Source organism: Hypanus sabinus, chromosome 2 (assembly GCF_030144855.1).
Source record: "Hypanus sabinus isolate sHypSab1 chromosome 2, sHypSab1.hap1, whole genome shotgun sequence".
NCBI classification, from domain to species: domain Eukaryota; kingdom Metazoa; phylum Chordata; class Chondrichthyes; order Myliobatiformes; family Dasyatidae; genus Hypanus; species Hypanus sabinus.
This window is the reverse complement of record NC_082707.1, coordinates 169,385,743-169,412,411: the sequence shown is the minus strand read 5'-3', so window position 1 is coordinate 169,412,411 and position 26,669 is coordinate 169,385,743. Positions and strand designations below refer to the sequence as shown.

Sequence of the window (26,669 nt, the reverse complement as noted above, 5' to 3'; positions counted from 1 at the left end):
TCAGACAGACAGACATACTTTATTGATCCCGAGGGAAATTGGGTTTCGTTACAGTCGCACAACCAAGAATAGTGTAGAAATATAGCAATATAAAACCATAAATAATTAAATAATTTTAAGTTAATAATGCCAAGTGGAAATTAGTCTAGGTCTAGGTCCAGCCTATTGGCTCAGGGTGTCTGACATTCCGAAGGAGGAGTTGTAAAGTATGATGGCCACAGGCAGGAATGACTTCCTATGACGCTCAGTGTTGCATCTCGGTGGAATAAGTCTCTGGCTGAATGTACTCCTGCCTAACCAGTACATTATGGAGAGGTTGGGAGTCATTGTCCAAGATGGCATGCAACTTGGACAGCATCCTCTTTTCAGACACCACCATCAGAGAGTCCAGTTCCACCCCCATGACATCACTGGCCTTATGAATGAGTTTGTTGATTCTGTTGGTGTCTGCTACCCTCAGCCTGCTGCCTCAGCACACAACAGCAAACATGATAGCACTGGCCACCACAGACTCATAGAACATCGTCAGCATCGTCCAGCAGATGTTAAAGGACCTCAGTCTCCTCAGGAAATAGAGACGGATCTGACCCTTCTTGTAGACAGCATCAGTGTTCTTTGACCAGTCCAGTTTATTGTCAATCCGTATCCCCAAGTATTTGTAATCCTCCACCATGTCCACACTGACCCCTTGGATGGAAACAGGGGTCACCAGTGCCTTAGCCCTGCTCAGGTCTACCACCAGCTCTTTAGTTTTTTTCACATTAAGCTGCAGATGATTCTGCTCACACCATGTGACAAAGTTTCCCACCGTAGCCCTGTACTCAGCCTCATCTCCCTTGCTGATGCATCCAACTATGGCAGAGTTATCAGAAAGCTTCTGAAGATGGCAAGACTCTGTGCAGTAGTTGAGGTCCGAGGAGTAGATGGTGAAGAGAAAGGGAGACAGGACAGTCCCCTATGGAGCCCCAGTGCTGCTGACCACTCTGTCTGATACACAGTGTTGTAAGCGCACGTACTGTAGTACATGCATTATTTAAATGCAGATAATCAACAAGGTCGGCTGCTAAAATCTTCTCTATGCAACAATAGAATCTATGTTTTCTTGTGCACTAAGATTAAAATTGTAAGCATCCATTCTTTAAGGGATGGAAAAAATTGCTAACCAAAATGTTTTCTAACTGAAAATAAAAATTAGAGCCATGCTATGTCCCACATCCAAAAATAGCTGTGCTTGTGAGTATGTATGCCAAGACAGAATAAGCCCAGCAAAAGAGTGAAACAGCATTTTGGGAAGAGCTGTGATAACCATTAAAAGTTACCCAGGATGCCAAAGAGAAAACTTTTCATGGAAGGTTCTAATAAGCATTTTGTCAGTGCAGTAATTAATTGAGGTTCCTTTGTTCAATGGATGATTAAAGCATGTGCAAGGAAGCCCCTGAGATACAGAATTCTAGACTGACTTACAAAACACAACTTAATGATTATTATAAACTAAGCATAGTTACATGCACAGTTCTAAGATTACACAGAAATTAGTTCTTTTGGCCAAGGTACAGATATATAGTTACCACATACTTGTTTAAGAACACCACATAGCTCCTTTTTCCCCATCCTACAGTTATTTCAAAGCCTACCTAGCTGAAGATCAATTAAGTCTTCCGTTATACATCTAAATCTGTATTGTCTTGTCTGACAAATAGCAATTACAATGGGTATTACTACATAGTGACCATTCAACTTAGGAATCTTTGCCACAACAAAGGGTTTTATGTGGTTTATCTGTTGACAGTGGTTTTGTTTGCTACGATCGTATGGAACACTTTTGCAATGAATGTAAACTCACAAACACCTGCCCTTTTCCATCTGTCAGAAATGGCACTGGATGAATAACTTGCAAATTTCAGCTTGTATGTTTCATTTTGTCAAAACAAGCACATTTTACTTCTGATTTACTTTATTCTGGCTGGGTTGACCAGGTTCTTACTTGTCTTAGCAGCCAGACAGTTGCTGGCCTCTGCTTACTGCACTTCTGAAATAGAAATGTACATATAAAGAAAGGTTATTTTGGAACCCAAGTCCTTGGTTGACTAGAAATTTGGACCTATACAATTCTATGAATTTATTATCTTCAAAAGAACATTTCAGTGGACTGGTTATTTGCTAATATTATATAACTAATACAATAATACAAGGGTGGGCAGGGTGACCTATTGTCCAGTAGCACTCACATCCATGGTGATGAAGTTGGTTATGGCTAGGATCTTGCTTCCTGCCCAAGCAAGGATCTAGACTCACTGTACTTTGCCTATCACCAGAATAGGTCTACAGCAGATGCATTCTCATTGGTTCTTCACACAGTCTCTGGATAATACTAATACTTATATCAAGCTGTAGTTTACTGACTACAGCTCAGTGTTCAACATAATCATTCCTACAATTCTGACCAAAAAGCTCCAAAAGATACCTCTCACTGCAATGGGATTCTTGATCCATAGACCAGTCTGTGCAGATTGAAAATAACATCTTCACCTCACTGGTAATCAATACTAGCACACCTCAAGGATGTGTGCTCAGCCCACGGTTCTACTCCCTCTAGACCCATGACTGTGTGGCTAGGCACAGCTCAAATGCCATCTATGAATTTGCTGATGATACAACTGTAGTTGGCAGAATTTCAGTTGGTGATGAGAAGGCCTACAGGAGGGAGATAGATCAGCTGGTTGAGTGATGTCTCAGCAACAATCTTATACTCAAACTTCAGTAAGACCAAAGAATTAAATGTGGGCATGAGGAAATCTGCAGACGCTTGAAATTCAAGCAACACACACAAAATGCTGGTGGAACGCAGCAGGCCAGGCAGCATCTATAGGAAGAAGTACAGTCGACATTACAGGCCAAGATGCCCAAAACGTCCACTGTACTTCTTCCTATAGATGCTGCCTGGCCTGTGGTGTTCCACCAGCATTTTGTGTGTGTTAATTAAATGTGGGATTCAGAAAGGGCAAGATGAGTGAACGTACAGCAGTTGTCATTGAGGGAAGTGGAAAGAGTGAGCAATTTTAAGTTCCTGGGAGTCAACATCTCTAAGGATCTATCCTGTGCCCAACATATCGATGCAGCTACAAAGAAGCTACCGGGTATATTTCATAAGAAGCTTGAGAAGGTTTGGTATGTCACCCAAGAAACTCACAAATTTCTGCAGATGTACCGTGGAGAGCATTCTACTGGCTACATCACCATCAGGTTTTGTGGGGGGGGGGGGGGTGTGGGGAAGGGGCACCACAAAGGATCAAAATAAGCTGCAGAAAATTGTTAACTCAGTCAGCTCCATCCTGGGCACTAGCTTCCCCGGCATCCAGGAAATCTTCAAAGAGCAATACCTCAAAAAGGTAGCATCTGTCATTAAGGGCTCCCATCACCTAGGACAGGGGTCAGCAACCCATGGCTCCGGAGCCGCATGCGATCTCTTTCATCTCTGTTTTTGTTGCATGCAGAAATGTAATTTCGTTTTCTCTGCAGGAGTTCATCGATTTCATAAATGCAACACATTATAGTTTGTTTATACATAGCATAAAGGCAAAAAAAAACGTTGTATGCAGTGTTATTTCATTTTAAATGTCAAACGGGTTTTGTGGCTCCCAGTGTTTTCTTTTCTGTGGGAAATGGGTCCAAATGGCTCTTTCAGTGCTAAAGGTTGCCGACCCCTGACCTAGGACATGCCATCTTCTCATTGCTAGCATCACAGAGGTGGTACAGGAACATGAAGACACACACTCAATGATTCAGGAACAGTTTTCTCCCCTCTGCCATGAAGACACACACTCAATGATTCAGGAACAGTTTTCTCCCCTCTGCCATCAGATTTCTGAATGGATGTTAAACTCATGAACGCTACCTCTCTTTTCCCTCTTTTTGCACTACTTATTTAATTTAACTTTGTATATATTTTAAACAACTATTTTCACATTTTACTGTCACATTTTTCTAAATTTTGAAATATATCGAAGGTGTTTTTGAGCTAATCTACAATATTATGCATCATGTCAAATCAAAAGAAAAATTCCAAAACCTGTCAGCAATTTACTGAAAATCAAAAAAACCCAAATTACGAGACTGAAAAAATATTCATCCATACGCTGACTTTCCTCAGGTGCAATACTGTATATTACTTTACCAGCTCACTCAATTTTTTGATGTAGAAAATTGGAGGATTGCTTGTTTTCAAAGAATTTGTAAGAATGAGAATACTTTCTCCATAAGGTCCAACAGTATAGTAGATTTTCAGCAGACCAAACCAAAATGAAGACAAAAGGGCATTCAAAGCAAGTCAGGAAAATGATAATAGAGAAGCACAAATTTGGTTAAGTGTACAAGGCTATCTCAAAGATACTGAACATACCCCGGAACTCTGTGATCCTTCATGAAAAAGTGGAAAAATATGAAACAACAGCCACACTGCCAAGGTCAGGCCAACACTCTAAACTTAGTTGCTGGAAAAGAATGCACTTGTAAGAGAGGCGACTGTGATGCTAACAGTCACTCTGAGTGAGCTGCAGAAGTCAGTGTCTGAAACTGGCATTGAAGTTCATGGCTCCACAATCTCTAAGGCCTTGCACAAAAAGGGCATTTAAGGAGGAGTAGCAAGGATGAAGCCCTGGCTTAAAAAAGCAAATAAAGACTTTGTGAAGTGCCACTTAGAAGAAACTGTAAAGATGTGGACGGTCTTGTGGTCGGATGTGGCTAAAGTGGAACTTTTTAGCCTCAACACTCAGTGGTATGTGTGGTGTAAATCTAAGACTGTGCACCAGCTCTACTGTAGAGTATGGTGGAGGTAGAATCATCCTGTGGGGATGCTTTTTAGTAGCAGGGACTTGAGATCAGGTTTGGATGACTGGGAAGATAAAAGCTGCTAAATACAGAGGTGTCCTGGATTAAAAACCTGCTATCCTCTACCAGAATACTTAAACTTGGGAGGAAGCTTGTTTTTCAGCAGGACAATGACCCAAAGCCTGCTGCTAGAGAAACCATAGATTGTCTTCAAATGGAAAAAAAAATGGATTCCCTTCACCGGACCAATGAGAGTCCCGAACTTAACCCGATTGAACATCTCTGGCAAGACCTCAAAATAGCCACCCACCATCGCTTTCTAACTAATCTGGCACATGTAATTTATTTGCAGATTTATTTCTTACTTTCCTAAGTTACGGTGTGTTATATGCTTTACACCGTGATCTGGAGAAACACGGTCTTGTTTGGCAGTATACCTGTATATAGTTTAATGACAATAAACTTGACTAATTTTGCAAGGAAAAATGGGAAAATCTTGCTCCATCACATTGAGACTTATCTAAAAAGCCTGTAGTAATAGCTGTGCGAGGTGTTTCAACTAAGTACTGAGCAAAAGGGGATGAATACTTTTGAAATGCTGACATTCAGTTTTTGAATTTGTAATTTTACATGCTTTACAATTTTCCATGTTTTGGGAGCTCCATGTTGCATCTCCTTCGCAATGTACAAACATTAAAGAGGGGGAATGTGGGAGGATATTGCCCAAGCACCAAGACTGTATACATAAACAAAATAATTATGTGTACGTACAATCAGATCAATGTATAAGCCACACTCAGGTTGGAGGAACAACACCTTATATATCGTCTGGGTAGCCTCCAACCTGATGGCATGACCATTGACTTCTCTAACTTATGTTAATGCCCCCCCCCCTTCTTACCCCATCCCTGATATATTTAGTTCCCCCCCCCCTTTTTTCTCTCTTTCTGCCTGTTCTCCATCTCCCTCTGGTGCTCCCCTCCCCCTTTCTTTCTCCCTAGGCCTTCCGTTCCATGATCCTTTCCCTTCTCCAGCTCTGTATCCCCTTTGCCAATCACCTTTCCAGCTCTCAGCTTCATTCCACCCTCTCTGCTCTTCTCCTATCTTTTCACATTTCCCCCTCCCCCTCCTACTTTCAAATCTCTTGCTATCTTTCCTTTCAGTTAGTCCTAACGAGGGGTCTAGGCCCGAAACATCGACAGTGCTTCTTCCTATAGATGCGGCCTGGCCTGCTGCGTTCCACCAGCATTTTGTGTGTGTGCAACGTATATTGATAAGTCTGATGGCCTGGTGAAAGAAGCTGTCCCGTAGTCTATTGGTTCTGCCCTTAATGCTGTGGTACCATTTGCCAGACAGAAGCAGTTGATATAGTTTGTTTGGGGTGGCTGGAGTTCCTCCGGGCACCTGCTGTTGTAAATGTCCTGAATAGAAGAATGTTCACATCCACAGATGTGCTGGGCTGTTCAGACCACCCTGTGATTGAGGGTAGTACAGTTTCCATACCAGGTGCTAGCACAGCCAGTCAGGATGACTTGATGGTACCCCTGTGGAAAGCCCCAAGTAATTGGGGACTCATACTGAACTTCTTCAACCGTCTGAGGTGGAAGAGGCACTGTTGTGCTTTTTTTCACCACACAGCCAATATGTACAGTCCAGGTGAGATCCTTGGTGATGTGTAGACCGAGGAACTTGAAATTATGCACCCTCTTAACTACAGTCCCATTGTTGTCAATAGGGGCTAGCCTGTTACAGTTCCTCCTGTAATCCATGATCAATTCCTTAGTTTTTTCAACATTGAGGGAGAGGTTTTTTCCTTGGCACCACTGTGTCAGGATGCTGACTTCTCTTCTAAAGGCTGCCAAATGTCTTGCTAAAGACAATATAGGCAACATCCATTGCCCTACCTCATCTACTTTCTTGGTTACCTCTTCAAAGAACTCCATGAGATTTGGCAGACAAGTCTTCCCACGCACAAAGCCATGCTGACTGTCCTAAATCAAACTGATTCTCTAAATGAAATTGGTTCATTATTGTCACATGTACCCAGATACAGTGAAAAGCTTGTCTTGCATGCTGTTCATACAGATCAAATCATTACATGGTACATTGAGATAGAACAAAGTAAAATAATAATAGAATGCAGAATAGTGTAAAGTGCAGTGTAATGCAGTTAAACAATAAAATGTAAGATCATAGAAGTATACCGAGGTCAAGGGTCTATCTTATGATACAAGATGTCTGTTCAACTGTTTGATAACAGCAAGAATAAAAGCTGTCTTTGATCCTGTCCCTGACAATTAATCCAAAAATTTACCCACCATTGATGTCAGATTCAAAGGCTTTTTTTTTTTGGCTGCCTTTTTTTAAGCAGTGGAACCACACTAACTACTCCCAAACCCTACAGAATGTCACCTATGGCTAGAGATGCAGCAAAAATCTCTGCAAAGGCCTCCGCCGTTTCTTCATTAGCTCTTTTCCATGATGTCTGAAAATGCATCGTTAGCCCTTGAGGATCTATACATTTTAAAGTATTTTAAGAACTCCTATACCAGAAAGCAGCATTCATCAAGGCCATGCGCTCAAGCTACATGGTCCAAGATATCAACAATCATTTCCCCCATTTCCGTAGCCTCCATTATTTTACTAATTTATTTTACTCCTTTACACTTAATATGCTCATAGAATTTTGCCTCACTTTGCCTGCCAAATCCTTCTTGTATCCTTTTTGCCCCCAAATCTTTCTTATGGCAGTCCTACACTTGTAATCAAGATTCACTAGTTCTCAGTTGATTATGTGTAGTTTATGCCTCCCTCTTTTTCTTAAGCAGACTCTCAATATTACTTGTCAACAAGAGTTTTCAAAACCTGACAGCCTTTATCCTAACAGGAACATGCAGGCCCTAAAATCCTAAATTATACTTTTAAAGGCAGATACTCCCTTCTTTGTTAACGATCTTGTCCAATCAACCACTGCAAGATCCCGCTAATGTTCCAAAATTTGCTATACACAGTTCAAGATATTAATCTCCAATTTTAAAACTAATAGAATAGGGTCACTGGACCCAAAGCACTTATTGACACTCACTTCTGCCACTTGCCCTACCTTATTTTCCAGGAGGTCCACTGTTGCGCCCTCTTTCATAGATCCTTCTGTATATTGATAAATGAAGCCCTGTTGGTCACATTTCACAAATTACACTCCATCCAGTACTTTAATGCTATGGCTATCATAGTCAATATTAGGGAATTTAAAATCTCCAACTATTACTGTGTCACTATGTTTACAACTACCTGCAATCTGTACTTATTTAGTTCTCTAATTCCTACTGTTGAGGGAGGCCTAGAATACAATCACAGAGTGACCATCCCTTCTTTATTTTTACCCATGCCACTTCTTTGGTTGATTTTCCCCCAAAATATCCTAATGACCATTGTTATATTCTCTTTCATCAGGGCAACTACCCCCTTCTCTTACCTTCATCTCTGTCAAGTCTGTGGTATCTACCCCGAAACATTGAGCTGCTAGACCCACCCTTCCCATAGCCATGTTTCTGTTATGGCTGTGATATCCCAGGTTCCAGAGTCAATCCAAGCCGTGTTCATCATCTTTACCTGTTAAGCCTCTTGCAATGAAGTAAATGCAGTTTAAACCAATGGTATTTCCTCTCCCTTTACTGTGCACCTGGCTATCCAGATTTTATTTTGTTTTATTTTCATCAGTTTTTAAATATCAATGTGAACTACTTTACATCCACAAAAGTATTTGAAACTTTAGAGGTGATCCAGTCAGTTAAGATGTGCTCCTTTTGCAAATGTATAACCCTTAGGGACCATTTGTCCACATCCAAAATATTTAAGTTAATGATGCACTGTAACTACCAAGAATATATTTGATCATCTGTTGTTATCTTTGTCAATAAACAAATAAAAGCTCAATGCATTTGTAGTTTGGGGCACAAGATTCCCTAGTGCATTTATAGCTCTTGTTACTTAAATAGCTCCAAGCTGTGTGGTTCACTTAAAGTCACACAAACTTAAATGGTCCTTTTCTGATCTTTCCCAGCTATCAAGGCCTAGTGTCCTCCTGAAAGGGAGCATCCCTTTAATGGCACTTAAGAGCTTCTTTTAATACTGAACAAATCCTCTTACCAATAAAACTTATATCTTTAGTCAAGGTACTTACTTGACAGCTGGCAGCTCTGCATGCTGAACCAGTCAGAATAGTATTTATAAACTTTTACTGCAGTGGCCTGCCACATTTCTGATGAATTTTCTTTCAGAGTATATACACATAACTCCACTCTACACAATCTAGTAACGTACAATGTATCAAATTAATTGCCAGATGAATTCAAGAATCAAATTTTTGTTTTCCACTTATTTAGACTATTCTCCTATGAATGTGTTCTGACAAGATACAGGCAGGCAGGCTTTTTAACTGATCTTGTTAACCACTTGCCTTCCCTTCTGCAGAGCAAGCTACTTACTGCTCGAGAATTGTCTGAAATTCTGTGACATAGAGTAATTTAATAAACACTAAAAACCTTTTTTCTCTCATATTCACACACACTCTTCTCTCTCGAATAATCAAAAGCCACATTTTAAAACTCATGCATTTTGTTTTTATACATTTCAGAAATAGAGGGAGTATTTGAAACAAGCTGCAAGGGGAAGTGACAGGGACAGGCACAATCACAGCATATGAAAAGCATTTGGACAGGAAAAGAATTGATAGAGGGCAATTAATGGAAAGTAGGATTATTGCAGATAGGCCTCTTCAGTGGCATGGATATGAGGTCAAGTGATTTCATGCTTAAAACTCTGATTTCCACTCTATCCATCCAAATGAGATTCCCTCATCCCCAGAATTATTTTAGTAAATCCCTTCTGTACCCTTCAGCACCCTACACCCCTTCCTGGGGTGTAGCAGCCAGACTGGTCAAAAGTCACTATTTGTGCCTGACTAGCATTCTATGATGGTCCATCATCACTTTCTTGCTCGTGTTCTATGGTTATGAAGGCAGGAATGCAGTCATTTTCTTAAACCACTAAGCATTTTCAACATAGCATGCATATATACATCCAGATTTATATTCTTATTATCCCCATTGCAAATGTTCTAGTTTATATTGCTCCTTTTCATTCCTAAAACAAATGTGATAATTCACATTTCTCTGCACCAAATTTCATCCAACCTCCATCTACTTACTCCACCACTTTGTTTGGATCTTCTTGAAGCTTGTATGCAAGTAGGTTTTGACTTGAGTATGCAAACTTGGAGGCCTAATCAGGTTGAAAAATAGTTGGAGGGAAGCAAATAATTTATAATAAACAAAATAGTGATGGATGTTTGGTGATGGTTGACATCATCATTGACTGCAATAGTTAAAAACAGAAACAGAATGACATATGTAGATATGTCATTTGGGGAGGTGTGGGATTGCAAGACATTCAAATTTAATGTAGTCTTTATTGGTCTTCCCTAAATTTAACCATGTAATTCTAAATAAACAAGAATCTAAAATTTTCTAGTTGTATGCTTTTTCTTGAAAGTTAGACAATAAATCACCTTGTTAAATAGATGTTTTTCCAGACTGGAGGTTAGGAACACGAGCTCTGACATCAGTTTACTGATGGGATGGAGATCAAAGTGTTTGCCAAAGTAGCAGTGAATCATAATGCAGAAGATCATAGAGGCATGAATTTGCAATTGTGCAATAATTAAGTTTGGGGAAGAAAGAAGGCTGTATTTTTAAATAAAACATTTTCCTAATGCAGTAGAGGGACAAAACTTACTTAGTTGTGCAGTTACACTTACAGAAATAGTTAAGCATTAAATACCTGTATATCCATTTAGGGTTTAAAATTGAAAACTAGAGCAGAAAAGTAATTTGTAAACTACTCAATAGTATCGTTTTGGACTTCACATTATAGAAGTTAATTACAGCTTAGTCAAGATGAAATCAGGAATTAATTATATAGACCAGTTCATCAATACCATTATAAATTGGGTGACCACTTTGTTAAGCACCTCCACTCCATCTGCCTAAAGCAAAACTTCCTGGTAGCCAAACATTTTTTTTCCCCAATTGTCATTCCCAATCTGATATGTTGGTCCATGGCCTCCTAGTGTGCCATGAGGCTACCCTCAGGATAGAGGAGCAACACCTTGTATTCCATCTAGGTAGCCACCAACCTGATGGGATGAATATTGATTTCTCCTTCCAGTAAGGTACAAAAAGAAAGCTTTTACCTCCCCGTCCCCTCTTCTTCTATGCCCCACTCTGGCCTCTTAACTATCACCTTCCCCTGGTGACCCTCTCTCCTCTCTTTCAAATTCCTTCTTCTACAGCCCTTTACATTTCTCACTCATCTGGCTTCACCTATCACTTATAGCTGGTATCTTCCCCCCTTCCTTTCCAGTACTGTAGGTGTGTCTCTGCCCACAACATTGACAGTTTGTTCAATTTCACAGGTACTGCCTGACATGGTGAGCATCTCCAATGTGTGTTCAGCTTTGGATTTCTAGTATTTGCATAATTTCTTGTGATTATGAACTGGTAGTCCAACTTGAGGTTGCATTCTACTTGGAGAAGATTGAGGACAAAGTGTTATGGTGGGAAGATAAATCAGTTTTATGGAAGGTTTGAAGAAAATTACTTTACAAATAGTTATTGGAATGTTTGTGGCGCATAATGAGGTAGTAATAAAGCCAATTGACTGAACGTTTCTTCACTATATTTCACAGACTGAAAATGCAAAATTATTGTTCTATTTTTATTCTCACTACAAAGTTGTACATTTTTTTTTATAAGTTCAGTCTGGATAAAAGTGCACAGTGAAATGTTTAATCCACAAAAAACATACCAACTTTGAATAAGCTTAAATATTGGACATTTCATTGTTTTTAATGCCATCATTGCAACTATTTTCTACAAGAAAAACATCTTTGCCACTTACCAACTTTCGTGGTTGTTAGGAACTTTTTATTCTGTACATAGGACCATTTTGTACAAAATATGAAATCTACTTTAAGATATTACACTACTTAAAACAAAGTACAACATATGTACAATATTAAAATGAAGCCATTTATATAGGTATCACACTAAAGGTCACTTGTCATGTTACTAGACATTCCTCTTGTACAGGGCTTTAGGGTTTTAAACAAACAAATAAAGAAACTTAAAATATGCCAATTATTAATATGCATTTAAAGAAAAACAGTCACCAGAACAAGCTTTGGAATTACTTTAAATATTTATAAATTTTGTTAACATAATACTGTTCATGCTAGTTGTGGGGTATCAATCTGTGCTGGTTGGTCTGCAGATTGACTTTTAACCCTCCCTTCCCCCAATCCTCTTTACCAAAACATCTTTTTAATTTTTATGTTAAATTTAAAAAGATATTCTAACTTATCATGAATCAAGAAATCTTTATACTTCGCATTGTGAAGGTACCACTATTTTGTTAACAGCTCAAAACCTGTGCAGTCATCAATCCCTTGCCAACTGGGAAATGAGGACTAGCCTCTTTAATACAATGCAAATTCTTGATCAAGGTAAAAATGTTACCAATCACACTAACATAATAAATGCAATTCAAAATTGACTTGCAATTTGGTGAGTGTCAATCTTCAGCAATAGATATTTGAAATTAAAACTGCTAAAGACAGGATCATATCTCAAACTGTATACAAACAATATACACTCTAGTGGCCAAAATAAAATTACAATCCTTCTGCAACATCTCACACAAACATATTGAACACCCAAAACCAATGAATATGAGAAATTACTAGTCAAAGTTAGACGGAAGTTCAAACAATGGAAATAAATATAGCACTGCAACAGTTTGCAAGATACTATATTATAAAAGAAAAAAGTACTGGGGAAAGATTTCAACTATTGGTGAATGTACACTTAACATCTACATGCTTAAATAAGATGTAAAAAACCATTTACTTTTCAAGTTAAACAGGAAGTGCTTTTTGAAATTTGAAGATTTATCTCACACAATAAAAAGTCGGGAAAACTTCAAATTTAACTTGTCTTTATAGCCCTGAATATCCCTTCAATTGTATACTTGTTTCATCAAGCTAGGCTCAGAAATAATCTTATAAACAATGTAAACAAATGGGAACATGTGACAAAATTTTAACTGTGTGGTGTTTGCAAATATTCTTACCATTCGCATTACATATCTGCTGTCACAAAGGTCTGATTCACTTGCAAAATTTGTGCTAAGCTGTAAAAAGACTGACCAAACACTTATTACTTGGAGAATATGCACAAACACTTATTTTTGGTTTTCCTCTGACTAGCTCCTGATTACCAGATCATAATCAAGTTACTTCACACAGCGTATAACAGATATGCAATACCTGTTTCACATACCCAGCATATCTTGTTCTAAAAGGATTTGTAAAGTCTAGTGCACATTAAATTAGAACAGTGTGAGACATTTCTTTTATTTCCAAAATCTAGTGCACTTGAAGTTAGAAGACTGACATTTTTCCAGGTCTGTTTTCCACAAGGCATCTTAAAATTTTTACTTTGACACAGAACAATTTAGAGTATACTAACAAACTGACAATTTGGATTAGAGAACTAGTAAAACTACATTTGAAAACATTAACAGGACAAAGGAATGGATTAAGATAACAGCAAACCCTGAGAGTACTTGCCACAGATGATTTAGTACTGTTAGAGATCCATCAGAACTTCTAACTTTTATTTTGCATAATATACATGGAGAAATAAGAGTTCTGACAGACTTTTAAAACTAGGAGATGTCAAAATACTTGAGCAAAAAATTAAGCCCGAACTAACTCAGCAGGAATTAATTGTATTAATTAATTTAGATACCAGAGAGGGACTAAATCAGATTTGAAATTGAATTAATTTACAGTTAAAATCTTGCAGCATTTTAAAAATCACATGTCACAATTGAGTGGAGAAAATGAATCATGGTCATATCGTTCAATGTTACTCAAAACTAAAGATTCTTCTCATGCAGCACATTAATAAAACTTAATTAAAACAGAAGATTCATTCTTTAAAATAGTTATATCAACTAATTCAAACTGACAATAAAGTTTACATTATATTTGGGTGTAGTAAATAAGGTTAAATATTGTCATAATGGAAACGTGCGACTTTTTGTACTAAAAATTCAGTCTGTGACTTCTCAGGAGTAAGTTTAGACTCTATATCCCATTTATTTTTAAAGACTTTAAATTAAAAAATACAAACCACAATTTTTAAAATTCTGTTCTGTGGACATTGCAACTCAAAGATTTAATTCCACCTTTTGTAGAAAACACTATACCCTATTTACCATTGTTTGAACTACCAAGGCTTGACTTCATAATGGTAAAGTTATTGCCTAAAAACCAAATTCAAGAAAGCAATGACTTGATGTATAGCTGATTGGTATGGCACAAAGCATAATAGCCTCTACAATAGACAGATTTCAGAGAATAACATCTTTTTTTAAAAACAGTATTTTTCTGAAGTGACCTAATGCCCATCATGAGCAGATATTATCTCTTCAGCCCGGCGATGAGACTCCAAGGCCTTCACGGTATAGATATCCTGAGGCAGTTCAGACTTGCGACGAACAAGTGGACGATCCTTTCGAAGCTCCTTCTGTGCCTGTAAAAAAGTGAATGTCAGTAGCAAGATTGACACTTAAGTTTAAAATGCAAATAAAATAATAAAAAATGTTTTTTTCTTTCGCAATCACTTTTTAAAAATATTTGAACAGGGAAACACTGCAGTTGAATCTAATTTTTTTTGTAACATTCATTTAAAATGTCAAAGTAGCTGAGACTAATATCAATTAGTTTCTTTATCAGACTATTAGCCATGGACATTTAATTTGGCTTTCCATTTTAATCAATCACCCTGTTAAAGTACTGATGTCAATCTCTACAAGAAGATGCTGGATTAAGTTTCAGCTTTTTATTCAACACCCTCATGAACTTTGGAACAGGGACTAGTTCATTAATTTCAAGAACAGGAATGGCCAAAAGGAACACTGAAATACATTAAGGCTGACAGTCCTATAGTTTGATCATTTTTCATAAAGTCCATGTACACGTGGAATCAGAAATAAATCACTTACTAAGTCATAATATTGCTTAAAAACAAAAACCATAATATATATCAATGATGAGTTATGAATTTCCCATGCAGTGAACTGGATGATTATGTGTTTGAGGACTGGACAGGAAAACTATTACTCTTGGCTATCAGTTGTACAGGGAATTGAACTATAATTTGTAGCTGGACACTGAAATATGAAAACCAGATGAGTGAGGGGTTAGATCCCAAATACAATTAGGGAAACCAAATCCATTTTGCAGTCATGTTCATGGCTAGCACAAATAATACAACCTCAAGGCCCTCAAGTCGTACAGGTGATTTATTTCACTTCCCTTTTCTCTCTTTTAGTTTTTAAATTTAAAAAGTTAGTTTTAATCAAAAAAAAATCTTAACACCCATCTGATCTTGGTTGACCAGAGACTTGGGTGCCATGGTGGCATAATGGTTCATACAACACTATTACAGCTCAGGGCATTCTGGAGTATGGAATTCAATTTTGGTGTCTGTAAGCAGTCTGTATGTTTTCGCAGTGGAATGTGTGAGATTTCCCCTGGGTGATCCAGTTTCCTTCCACAGTACAAAGATATTGGGTAAAGGTTAATGGTCATTATAAATTGTGCTGTGATTAGGTTAGGGTTAATTGGCTTTGTCGGTGGTTGCTGGGGCAGTATGTCTCAAAGGGCCAGAAGGATCTACTCCACACTGTACAGCTAGATAAATAAATAAATAAGCAAACTTAAAAGCAGTTTAATAAGCATTGAGATGTGAAAATGTCAAGAGTGTTGCGGAGGCAGACCTTGAGATATGCCGCCCGAAGTTTTGTTATTTCATTAAAACAGTTGTGGATAAGTATGTCCCCACAAAATTATTCAGTCTTTTCCAGCCAGAAGCCCTGGATGAACCATGAAATCTACAGTCTGCTGAGGGCCAGATCGGTGACATTCACATTTGGTGACCAAGAACGATACATGAAATCCAGGTACAATCTCCAGAAAGCCATCTCCCATGCAAGGTAGCAATTCCAGACCAAATTTGATCCACTGGGTTATGCTTGACAGTTGTGGCAGGGCTTGAATATCAACTACAAAGTTAAACCAAGCGATGTAGGTGACACCACAGTTTTGCTCTCAGATGAGCTCCATGCCTTCTATGCTCACTTTAATCATTTAGAAAAAATTCAGGAAACTTCACAAACTCCCACAGTCCCCCAATGATCCTGTGATTTCAGTCTCAGAGGCTGAGGTGCGAGCATCCTTCAAGAGGGTGAACCCACGGAAAGTACCCGGCCAAAATGGGGTAGCTGGCTGAGTACTAAAGAGCTGATCACATAGCTGGAGTGTTCACCAATATTTGAACCTCTTGCTTCAGCAATCTGAAGTACTCAGCTGCTTCAAGTAGGCTTCAGTTATACCAGTGCCCAAGAAGAACGTGATAAACTGCCTCAATGACCATCGTCCAGTAACATTTACATCCACTGTGATGAAGTACTTTGAAAGGTCAGTGATAAAACATATCAAACTCCTGCCTGATAAGCGACTTGAATCTGCTTCAATTTGCTACTGGCACAAGAAGCCCACAGCAGATGCTCTTCACTCACTGGACGGCAAAAGTGCATACATCAGGATGCTCAGCATTCAACATCATCATCCCCTCAAAATTAATCAATAAATTTTGAGACCTTGGCTTCAATACCTCCTTGTCTGCAAGTGAGGATATTGAGGATCCAGTTGCACCCCAGTCAGTTTGAACTGGTAACAACATCCCACTCAACATCAGCAAGACCAAAGAGCTGATTATAGACTTCAGGATGAGGAAACCGGAGGTCCATGAGCTAGTCCTCATTGGGGGTATCAGAGTTGAAGAGGGACAACAACTTTAAATTCCTCAGAGTTATAATTTCTGAGGATCTGTCCTGGGCCCAGTATGCGAGTGTAATGAAGAAGAAAGCGCGACAGCACCTCTGCTTCCTTAGAAGTTTGTGAAGATTTGGTGTGATATCTAAAACTTTGACAAACTTTTATAGATGTGTGATGTAGAGTTATAACTGGTTGCATTATGGCCTGCTGTGGCAACACCAACGCCACTGAACAGAAAATCCTTCAAAAAGTAGTAGATTTGGCACAGTTCATCACAGGTAAAGGCCTCCCCACTATTGTGCACATCTGTACATAGCACGGTCACAGGAAAGCAGCACTCACCACCTAGGCCATGGTTACTTCTCGCTGCTGCCACCAGGAAAGTGTTACAGGAGCCTCAGGACCCACACCTCCAGGTTCAGGTTATCCCTCAACCATCAGGCTCTTGAATCAGAATAGATAACTGCATTTAACTTCACTTGCCCCATCATTGAACCGTTTCCACAACCTACGGACTCTGAAGAACTCATTTCATATTCTCTTTTTTTTTTTGCTTATTTACTGTATTTTATTTTTTGTATTCAGAGTTTATTATCCTTTGCACATTGGCTGTTTATCCGTCCTATTGGTTACTGTCTTTCATTGATTCTATTGTGTTTCTTTGATTTAATGTGTATGCCCACAAGAAAAAGAATCTCATGGTTGTATATGGTGGCATACTATTTAAGTACTTTGTTAGTAAATTTACTTTGAACTTTGAATTATAGTTGAAGGTTATGGTCCACTACACATAGTAGGACAGCTTTTAGATACCAATTATCAGTGCAGCTAACTATCCATTTCAGGTTAGTGCATTTCAAATTTCAAAGTTTAAAGTAAATTATTAAAGTGCATATATGACATCATATACAACCCTCAGATTCATTTTCTCATAGGCATACTCAGAAATCTGGGAACCATAATAGAATCAATAAAGAGCACACCAACAGGACAGACAACCAGCCATGTACAAAAAACAAACTCTGCAAATACAAAAGAAAAAAGAATAAATAATAAGTAAAGCAATAAATATCGAGAACATGAGATGAAGTGCCCTTGAAAGTGAGTCCAAAGATTGAAGGAACAGTTCAGGGATGGGGCAAGTGAAATTATCTCCACTAGTTCAAGACCCTGATGGTTGAGGTGTAATAACTGTTTCTGAACTTGGTGGTGCAAGTCCTGAAGCTCCTGTACCTTCTTCCAAACGGCAGCAGTGAGAAGAGAGCATGACATTGTTGGTCGGGGGCCCCCGATGATGGATACTGCTTTTCTGTGACAGTACTCTGAGTAAATGTGGCAATGGAGGGGAGGACACTTATTTATGATGGATGGGTTCCACTACCTTTTGTAGGATTTTCTGTTCAAAGGCTTTGGTGTATCCTGAGCTGTGAATATTTCAATGCGAGATGTATCATAAAAAAGGTGGATGACAGTGCTGAAGATGAGAAAGCTGGTTTACAAACAGGCAATTTGTAGTGAGGAGAGGCCGTTGATAAGAGCAAAATTGTTGTCAACAAGGTGAGTTGCAACATTAAAGGCAGCCAAAATTGACAAGGCTGAATGCAGGACTGAAGGTGTTATAGTTGAACATACACAGTATATGGAATAAGGTAGATGAACTTGTAGCACAGATGCAGATTAGCAGCTATGTTGTTGTAGGTATCAGTGAATTATGCTGAAAGAAGATTATAGTGGGTAGTTTAATGTTCAAGGATACACATTGTATCAAAAGGGCGGCAGGAAGGCGGAGGGGGTGGCATTGCTCTGTTGTTAAAAAATTAAATCAAATTATTAGAAAGAGGTGGCATGGGGTTGGAAGGTGCTGAATCATTGTGGATAGAGTTAAGGAACTGCAAGGGTAAAATGACCCTGATGGGAGTTGTATATAAGCCCCCAAACAGTAGTAAGGATGTGGTCTACACATTATAATGGGAGATAGAAATGCATGCCAAAAGGGCAATACTACAACAGTCATGGAGGATTTCAGTAATTGGGAACATCAGGCTGGATTCCAAGAGGAGAATTTTTAGAGTGCCTATGAGATGGCCTTTTAGAGCAGCTCATGGATGGTTGAGCTCACATCTGTTGTGCAACGTGTGAGGCTGCAGCTCATTACAGTAGCTCCATGTGTTTGTTTTTACGTTATTTAGTGCGTTTCTTCTGTTTGTTTTGGCACTGGCTAGCAACACTGCAAAATAACCATGAACATTAATCTATTTAGGACATTTTCATCAACCTTCAAACTCAGGATACTTTATTTCATTGAGTGCTGTGACTACAGGAGTGGAGACAATATTATATCCATGAGGGAGCAGCTACTAGCAGCCAGGAAGCAGCCTTTGTTTGCCCAGCAGAAGCTCAATAATCTGGACAGGCTGAGACGGAGATACCAAGGCTACAGATCAGGTAAAAAGCGGCGCAACGAGAGGCAGATATATAACCATATCCTCCGTCTATAATTCTGGGGAACGCAAGATCGCTGGCAACTAAAATGGAGGAGCTAGCAATACTTATGAGGACACTGATCGAACATCGGGAATGCAGCATTGTGTTTCACTGAAACATAGCTACACGAGCAAATCCCAGATTCTAATGTCACTGTGAATGGGTTTTTAACGCTATGAGCAGACAGAGTTAATCGACAGTGCAGTAAGAGGAAGGGAAGTGGCTTTGCTGTGCTTGTGAACAACAGATGTTGTAACCTGGTCACACTTCACACTTTAGTGAAAGAATGAATCTGCAGTCCGGATATTGAACTGCTTTCTATGGGTTTGCACCCATACTGTGCGAGTTCAACCAAGCCATATTGCTCATTGTCTACATTCCACCTTTCTAACACAGTCCTGGTGCCCTGTGTGACATCATAAACACAACCATCACGAGAATCCATTGCAGTATTGGGAGACTTCAACCACGTTTCCCTTCACAACCCCATCCATCTCCAGTCAGTTTGTCAAGTGCCATACAAGAGAAAATAAAATACTGGACCTCTTGTATGCAAATATTAAAGATGTATACAGCTCCACAGCTTTTCCCCCCACCTGGAAGATCAGATCATAACCTGGTTCATTCCTCCCCCCTCCACTTCAACATGTGGATGAACAGGCTACCACTGTCTACATCCCTTCCTTCCCTTGCACCTACAATCCATACACCAACACCAACTATTGTCCTAATCTTTACCTCCCCCAATCCCCACCCTTCCACTAACTCCCCAATCATATGAACTCAGTCATACTGAGTAGGTGAGAAGGGCTCTAAGGAAATTCAGACATGGCAAAACATTGGGACCAGATGATGTGAACCCCAAAGTCCTGAAGGAGCGTGCTGAGCAGCTGTGTGGAGTTCTCCAGTGCATTTTCAATCTGATCTCAGCCTGCAAAGGGTCCTAAATGTGTGGAAAACAGTTTTCCCAAGTAGCCAAAAAGGGCTGACCAAATGTCTTAAATGACTGCCATCCAGTGACCCTGATCTCACACATCATTAAAACCCTGCGGAGTCTGGTCCTGGCTCATCTCTGATCCCTGGTCCGATCAGCCCTCGACCCCCCTGCAGTTTGCCTACCAGCAGCATATTGGAGTCAACAATGCTGTAATCAACTTGCTAAACAGAGCCTTTGGATGACTAGGGCAGCACAGTGAGGATCATGTTTTCAGAATCGTCTAGTGCCTTCAATATTATACAGCCCTCATTGCTGGAGGGTAAGCTCTGTTCAATGCAAGTTGACACTTGTATTGTACCATGGACAATATAGACTACCTGACTGGCAGACCAGTTAGTGCAGCTTCAGAACTGTGTGTCAGACATGGCTACAAGTCATGTAGCAACAGGGGCTCCACACAGGACTGTATTGGCTCCCTTCCTGTATACCTTGGACTTTAGATACAACACTAAATCATGTCATCTGCAGAAATTCTCCAATGACTCAGCAATAGTTGTGTGTATAAAGGGAGGATGGATGGATAATACAGGGCTCTAGGGGAGGGCTTTCTCAAATGGTGCAAACTGTGGTAGAACAAAGGACCTTCCAAAAAATCCTGGCAATTCTGGACAATGTTTCTCACTCTCTGCATACACCTTAGCTGAAAAGAGGAGCATTTTCAGTAATAGACTAAGACAACTGTGTTGCTCAAAAGAATGCCAATGTGGTCATTCTTACCTTTGGCCATTAGGCTCTATAATGGGTCAAGCTATAGCCGGGGAAGTGACCTTGTAACCTTTGACTTGTAAATCTTGTACATATTTTTAAGGTAACTTATTTTTATTCTTTCTTACTTTTCTTCTAATATTTGTATATCTGTGTACTTGTAATGCTACTGTAACACTGTAATTTCCTTTGGATAAATAAAATATCTATTCAGAGGATCAGACATTCTAGATTAGGTGTTGTACAATGAACTGGAATTGATTAGAGCACTTAAGATAAAAGAACCCTTGGGGGTAAGTGATCATAGTATGATTGAATTCACCCTGAATTTTGATCAGGAGGAGCTAAAGTCAGATGTATCAGTATTACAATGGAGTAAAAGAAATTACAGAGGCATGTGAGAGAAGTTGGCCAGAAATGATTGGAAATGTACGCTGGCAGGAATGTCGGCAGAGCAGCAATGGCTGGAATTTCTGTAAGAAATTCGGAAAGCAAAAAATAAAGCAGTAGCTGACTGGTAGAGGCAAAGAGTGGGACTAAAGGGAGCTTTTTCTGGTTGGCTGCCGGTGATTAGTGGTGTTTCACAGGGGTCTGTGTTGGGACTGATTCTTCTTACGCTGTAGATCAGTGATATGGATAATGAAATTAATGGCTTTGTTGTAAAGTTTACAGAATGAATGAAGATAGATGAAGGAGCAGGTATTTTTGAGCAAGTAGGGAGGCTCCAGAAGGACTCAGACAGGTTAGGTTAAACAAATGGCAGATGGAATACAGTGTTGGGAAGTGTATGGTCATGTACTTTGGTAGAAGTAAAGGGCTGACTATTTTCTAAATGGGGAAAAAAATGCAAAATAACTGGGATGCAAAGGGGAGTTCTTGTGCAGGGATTCCCTAAAGATTAATTTGCAGGTTGAGTCTATGGTGAGGAAGTCAAATGCAGCGTTAGCATTCATTTCAAGAGGACTAGAATATAAAGGAAAAAATGTAATGTTGAGACTTTATAAAGCTCTAGTAAAGCTCAGTGTATTTACAGCAGTTTTGGGCCCCTTATCTTAGAAAGGATGTGCTGACACTGGAGAGGGTTCAAAGGAGGTTCACAAAAATGATTCCAGGATTGAATATCTTGTCATATGAAGAACATTTAATGGCTCTGGGCCTGTATTTACTGGAACTCAGAAGGATGAGAGGTGACCTCATTGAAACCTATAGAATGATGAAAGGTCTTAATAGAATGGATGTGGAGAGGATGCTTCCTGTGATGGGAGCACCTAAGACCAGAGGACATAGCCTCAGAATAGAGTGGCATTCACAGATGAGGAGGAATTTCTTTAGCCAGATGATGGTGAATCTGTGGAATTCTTTGCTACAGGCAACTGTCAGGGCCAAGTCGTTATATATATTTAAGACAGAGGTTGGTCAGATATGAAGGGATATGGGCAGTGGTCAATAATGGGGGCCGAGAGGAAAATTGGATCAACCATGATGTATTGGCAGAGCAGAATTGATGGCCCAAATGGCTTAGTTCTGCTCTTATACCTTATGGTCTTTATTATTATAAAGAAACCAAGATCCATTTACACTGACAAAGCACTAAGAAATTACTAAATAAAATACCACATAATTAAAAAGCATAAGAAATTAAATTTATTAGTCATACCAATGACAAAATCATATGTACCAAACTGCTTTAGACAAAAAGAATAATCTACCACATCTTGTGCAGTACGCAATTTGTATAGCTAATTTTGGCTATTTTATACCTGTGTTGCTTGATCTTCTACTGCCTTTCGGATCATATGGATATCTTCTATCAAAGGACCATCTGTTTCCATTGCAACTGGATTATTCACTCCACTAGGATCGAGTAAAAGCTGATACTGCAAGATAAGATTTAAGCTTCACTTGCAAATAAGTTCAAGTTTTACTTAAATGATACATGCAAAAAACAAGATAGCTCTATAATTTAATACAAGCATCCATTATTAGCATGTAAAAGTTTGTGAGGTAATGGAATAAAAATTTTGGGAAGGCAATAAGAAAAGTAAAGAAAAACTAAACTCGGGCCTTTTGCATTGATTCAAGAACAAGACTGAATGGAGTCCAACCGTCTGAAAACTTAGGATGGCCAATTTCTGCCACTGCAGAAGAGGGTTAATTTGTCAATATTTCCACTTTCAAAATATATCTACCATATCTTAACTTGTACATGTGGTTGCATGGCAAGGATAAGACGAAGCTCAGATGTGATGACCAATGTCAAAAAATTCATCCATATTCTTATCTGAATGATGATATTTGGACTAGAGATATTTCACCGAAGTTAACTCCAAGTAAGAAGCTAATATATTGATAAGAGAGCTACTTAAACCCAAGAAGTGGAGCGAGGGTGAATTAAGTGACATTTGGATGCAATGCAAATTACCTGCATTCGGCCCACCCCCAACCCCACTACCCCAAGAGTCTATGAATCAGAGGATTTAAACTCTAAATTGGTAAAATTATTCAGCACTGTGCAGAAGTCTGAGGTGCATGTAAAGATAATTCTGTGAAGGTGCTTTCAAAAATAATGAGATTAAATGTATCTATATATCAAAAGAAATTACTGTAAAGAGTAGTAAACAAATGAAAAGTGAAACCAAAATTTGGTGTGACCACTCTTTGCTTTTAAAATAGTATCATTTCTTTTATGTACTTGTTGAGCTGTTTTAAAAGAACAGTTAGTTGTGACACTCATCCATGGTAGGTTGTTCCAAGCATCTTTGAGAACTTGCCACAGTTCTTCTGTAGACTTCTGCTTCCTCAGTTGCTTCTGTTTCTCCTAATCCCAGACAGCCTCGATGATGTTGAGATCAGGACTCTGTAGAGGCCAAACCATCTGTTGCAGAACTCCTTGTTCCTTTTTTCACTGAAGATCGTTCTTTATGACCTTGGCTGTGTGTTTGGGGTCATGGTCCTGCTGCTGAATGAAGTTAGGACTAAGCAAATGCCTCCCTGATAGATGAGAATCTGCTTGTACTTTTCAGCAAAGGATTCCCTTTAATTCTAACTTGATCACCATTTCCATTTGTAGAAATGCAGCCCCAAACCTGCAGAGAACCTCCATCATGCTTCACTGTTGGCTGCAGACAGTTATCCCTGTAGCACTTGCTGCCATTGTTCAGGTCACTTGTCCTTGAGTTTCTGTGCCTAGGTGAGTCTCTTAGCTTTAGTTCCGCTTCAGAGGAATGGCATTTTGGCAGCAACTCTTCTACGTAGACCACTTGTGACAAGACTTCACTGGACTGTGGAGGGATGTACTTGAATTCCAGTGGTCTTTGAGAGTTCGGAGCCAATAGAAGGGCTGTAACTTCTTCCGATTAAGAAGGGATGTCAGTTTGATGTATCTCTCGTCAACTGCACTCAGTTTCTGTGGATAACTACTTCGTTTCTGATCTCCAGCCTTGCCAGTTTCTTTGTGCTTCTTCAGAAGAACTTGGACAGCACATCTTGAAACTCCTAAACATTAGAAAGTCTGCAAATGCTGGAATTCCAAAGCACCACAAAAGGCTGGAGGAACTTAGGTATGGCAGCAACTATGGAAATTAATAAACAGTCAATGTTTCGTGTCAAGACCCTTCTTCAGGGACTCCTGTCTTCCGTGAAATTTCTGCTTGCGAGAGACTTTGCCGATGAGGATGACTACCATGTGTTTTGTTGCCATGCTCACTCTTGCCATGGTGTAAGAATTGATGATTAGAAGGTTAACCTGTCACACCCTCACCTTTTAGTTTTGTTGTACTTCACCCAATTTGATTCCTCCCACACTTTATGTTTCAGTTAATCAATTCAGTTCATTCAACATACTGAACGATCATGAATGTTCATGATCATTAGCACACTGTTTGTCATCTTTGTTTAATCATGCATTGGCCTATAATACATACAGGTGGTCTATTATTTCACATGTTAGTTTCTTCAGTGAAATACAAAAATTTCTCTGTAGCATTTAATTTTTTAGAAAACAAAAGTTTGGAAATCTAAAATTTGCTCTTTTCTACTGACACACTAACATAGAAGACAAAAAATAAACATCTAAAACAAAATTAAAGTAAAAAATATAGGATGTTTAAGATTTTTGCACAGGTTTGCAAATCAAGGGAAAAATAGCTCAAAATAATGAAGCAAAAAATGCACTAATTTATTGACAATGACCAGAAGCTGATGCAGAAGTTCATCAAAAATAATTCCATGTTCGTTGTTATATACAGTTGCCCAGAGTAGAGGAAAAATATTCTTTTCAGAGTACCAACCACAATCTTCTAATGGTAATTCTATCAATCCTTTTAAGACATCTTGGTCAGTCTGAAAAGCATGATTTAGATGACAAAGCAGGCTCTGCTAACCGGCACCTCTTACATAACTAAATCACTCAATGGGCTCAATTCCAATTTTAGTGTAAAAGGATTAAATGTACATAAAAGGGCATTACATTTTGAAGCAGATTTTCCTTTATTATTTTCATTTGAATTTTACATCTGACTTTCATGTATCATTGAGCAATATAAGCTGTGATCATTAAAAAATTCCATCACTCAACTTCTGTATCCCTACTAAATTAATGACTCCTAAAAGAAAAAAATTGAAGTACTGTACCAAAAATTAAGAGATTAAAAAGTGGAAATTAAATTTACTAGGCCTCTAGATGCTATGCAGCAATTAAAATAATCTCTATGCTATACCGGAACCAGTTAATTGAAGCAAAATTGCCTCAAGCGTACGTGGAAACAAGAGCAGAGATATGGGAGCATCTGAGCTGTTGGGGATGTGCAACAAGGTTTTGCTGATTATAAACCACAATGTTGCACTTCTTCTTGAATTAATTCAGAGCAAACAGAGTTCTGTAGTACAGAAAAAGGCCCTTTGGCATATCTCATCTATGCTGATCAAGGTGCCTAACAGAGTAAATCCCTTTTGGCTGCAGTTGGCCTATACACCTTCAAATTTCAGTCATTGAAAAAACTATTTACATGTTTCCTATTATATAAACCAGTCTTCATGCACAGCAGTGGATCGAAGTTACATTTACCCACCAGGTATTGCAAACTATGTGCCTGACACTCGAATCGAGTCCAGGTCTTAATGAAGTAATCTAATCAGAAAGATAAAATTAATCCAAAATGACTTGCCCACACAGTACGTTGGCTATATTACCTATGAGACTATTTCAGAATGGTTAGTAACCATAGATGAAGGGACACAGATTAGAAACTTACTATGTGCTACATTATCCAATTTCACTCAGAATGTGGAAGTAGCACTAAATATTGTGACCTGACATATTGTGGATTTCCAAAAATCAATTTGACATTTCAATCTGAACACCAATGAATATCCTTCAGAAAATGCATGCCAGATTTGAGAACAATTGCCAGTCATGCCCAGTCAAATAGCATACTCAAGACAATCCTTTTGAATACGCATGTCCCTGAAAAAATCATATGATAACATCAGTAATCAAAACAAGGCAAGTGGAGAAATTTGATTTGGGTGAGAAATTGCACCTGATAAATGGTTAATAAGAAATGCAAAGTGGAAGGCTCAGTAAATTGCTGTACTAGCTGTGCTCCCGTCTTGGTAAAATCAACTTTCCCAATTCATTTGAATTTATTTTTATTTGGAGATACAGTGCAGAACAGACCCTTCTGGCTC

The 26,669-nt window shown here is 38.9% G+C and overlaps 1 protein-coding gene across 4 annotated transcripts in view; it reads right to left on the bottom strand.

Moving 5' to 3' along the window:
• Window positions 1–11,787: 11,787 nt before the first annotated feature.
• The window catches only part of ppp2r5ca (protein phosphatase 2, regulatory subunit B', gamma a), a 134,493-nt gene continuing 119,611 nt past the window's right edge, over window positions 11,788–26,669 (bottom strand). For all 4 annotated transcript variants that reach the window (XM_059959218.1, XM_059959223.1, XM_059959233.1 and 1 more), the window contains 2 exons: window positions 22,742–22,858; window positions 11,788–14,486 (listed from right to left, as the gene is read on the bottom strand). In XM_059959218.1, coding sequence (XP_059815201.1) covers window positions 14,352–14,486; window positions 22,742–22,858 — 252 coding nt within the window. In that variant the 3' untranslated portion in view covers window positions 11,788–14,351. The remainder of the gene's footprint in view (window positions 14,487–22,741; window positions 22,859–26,669) is intronic.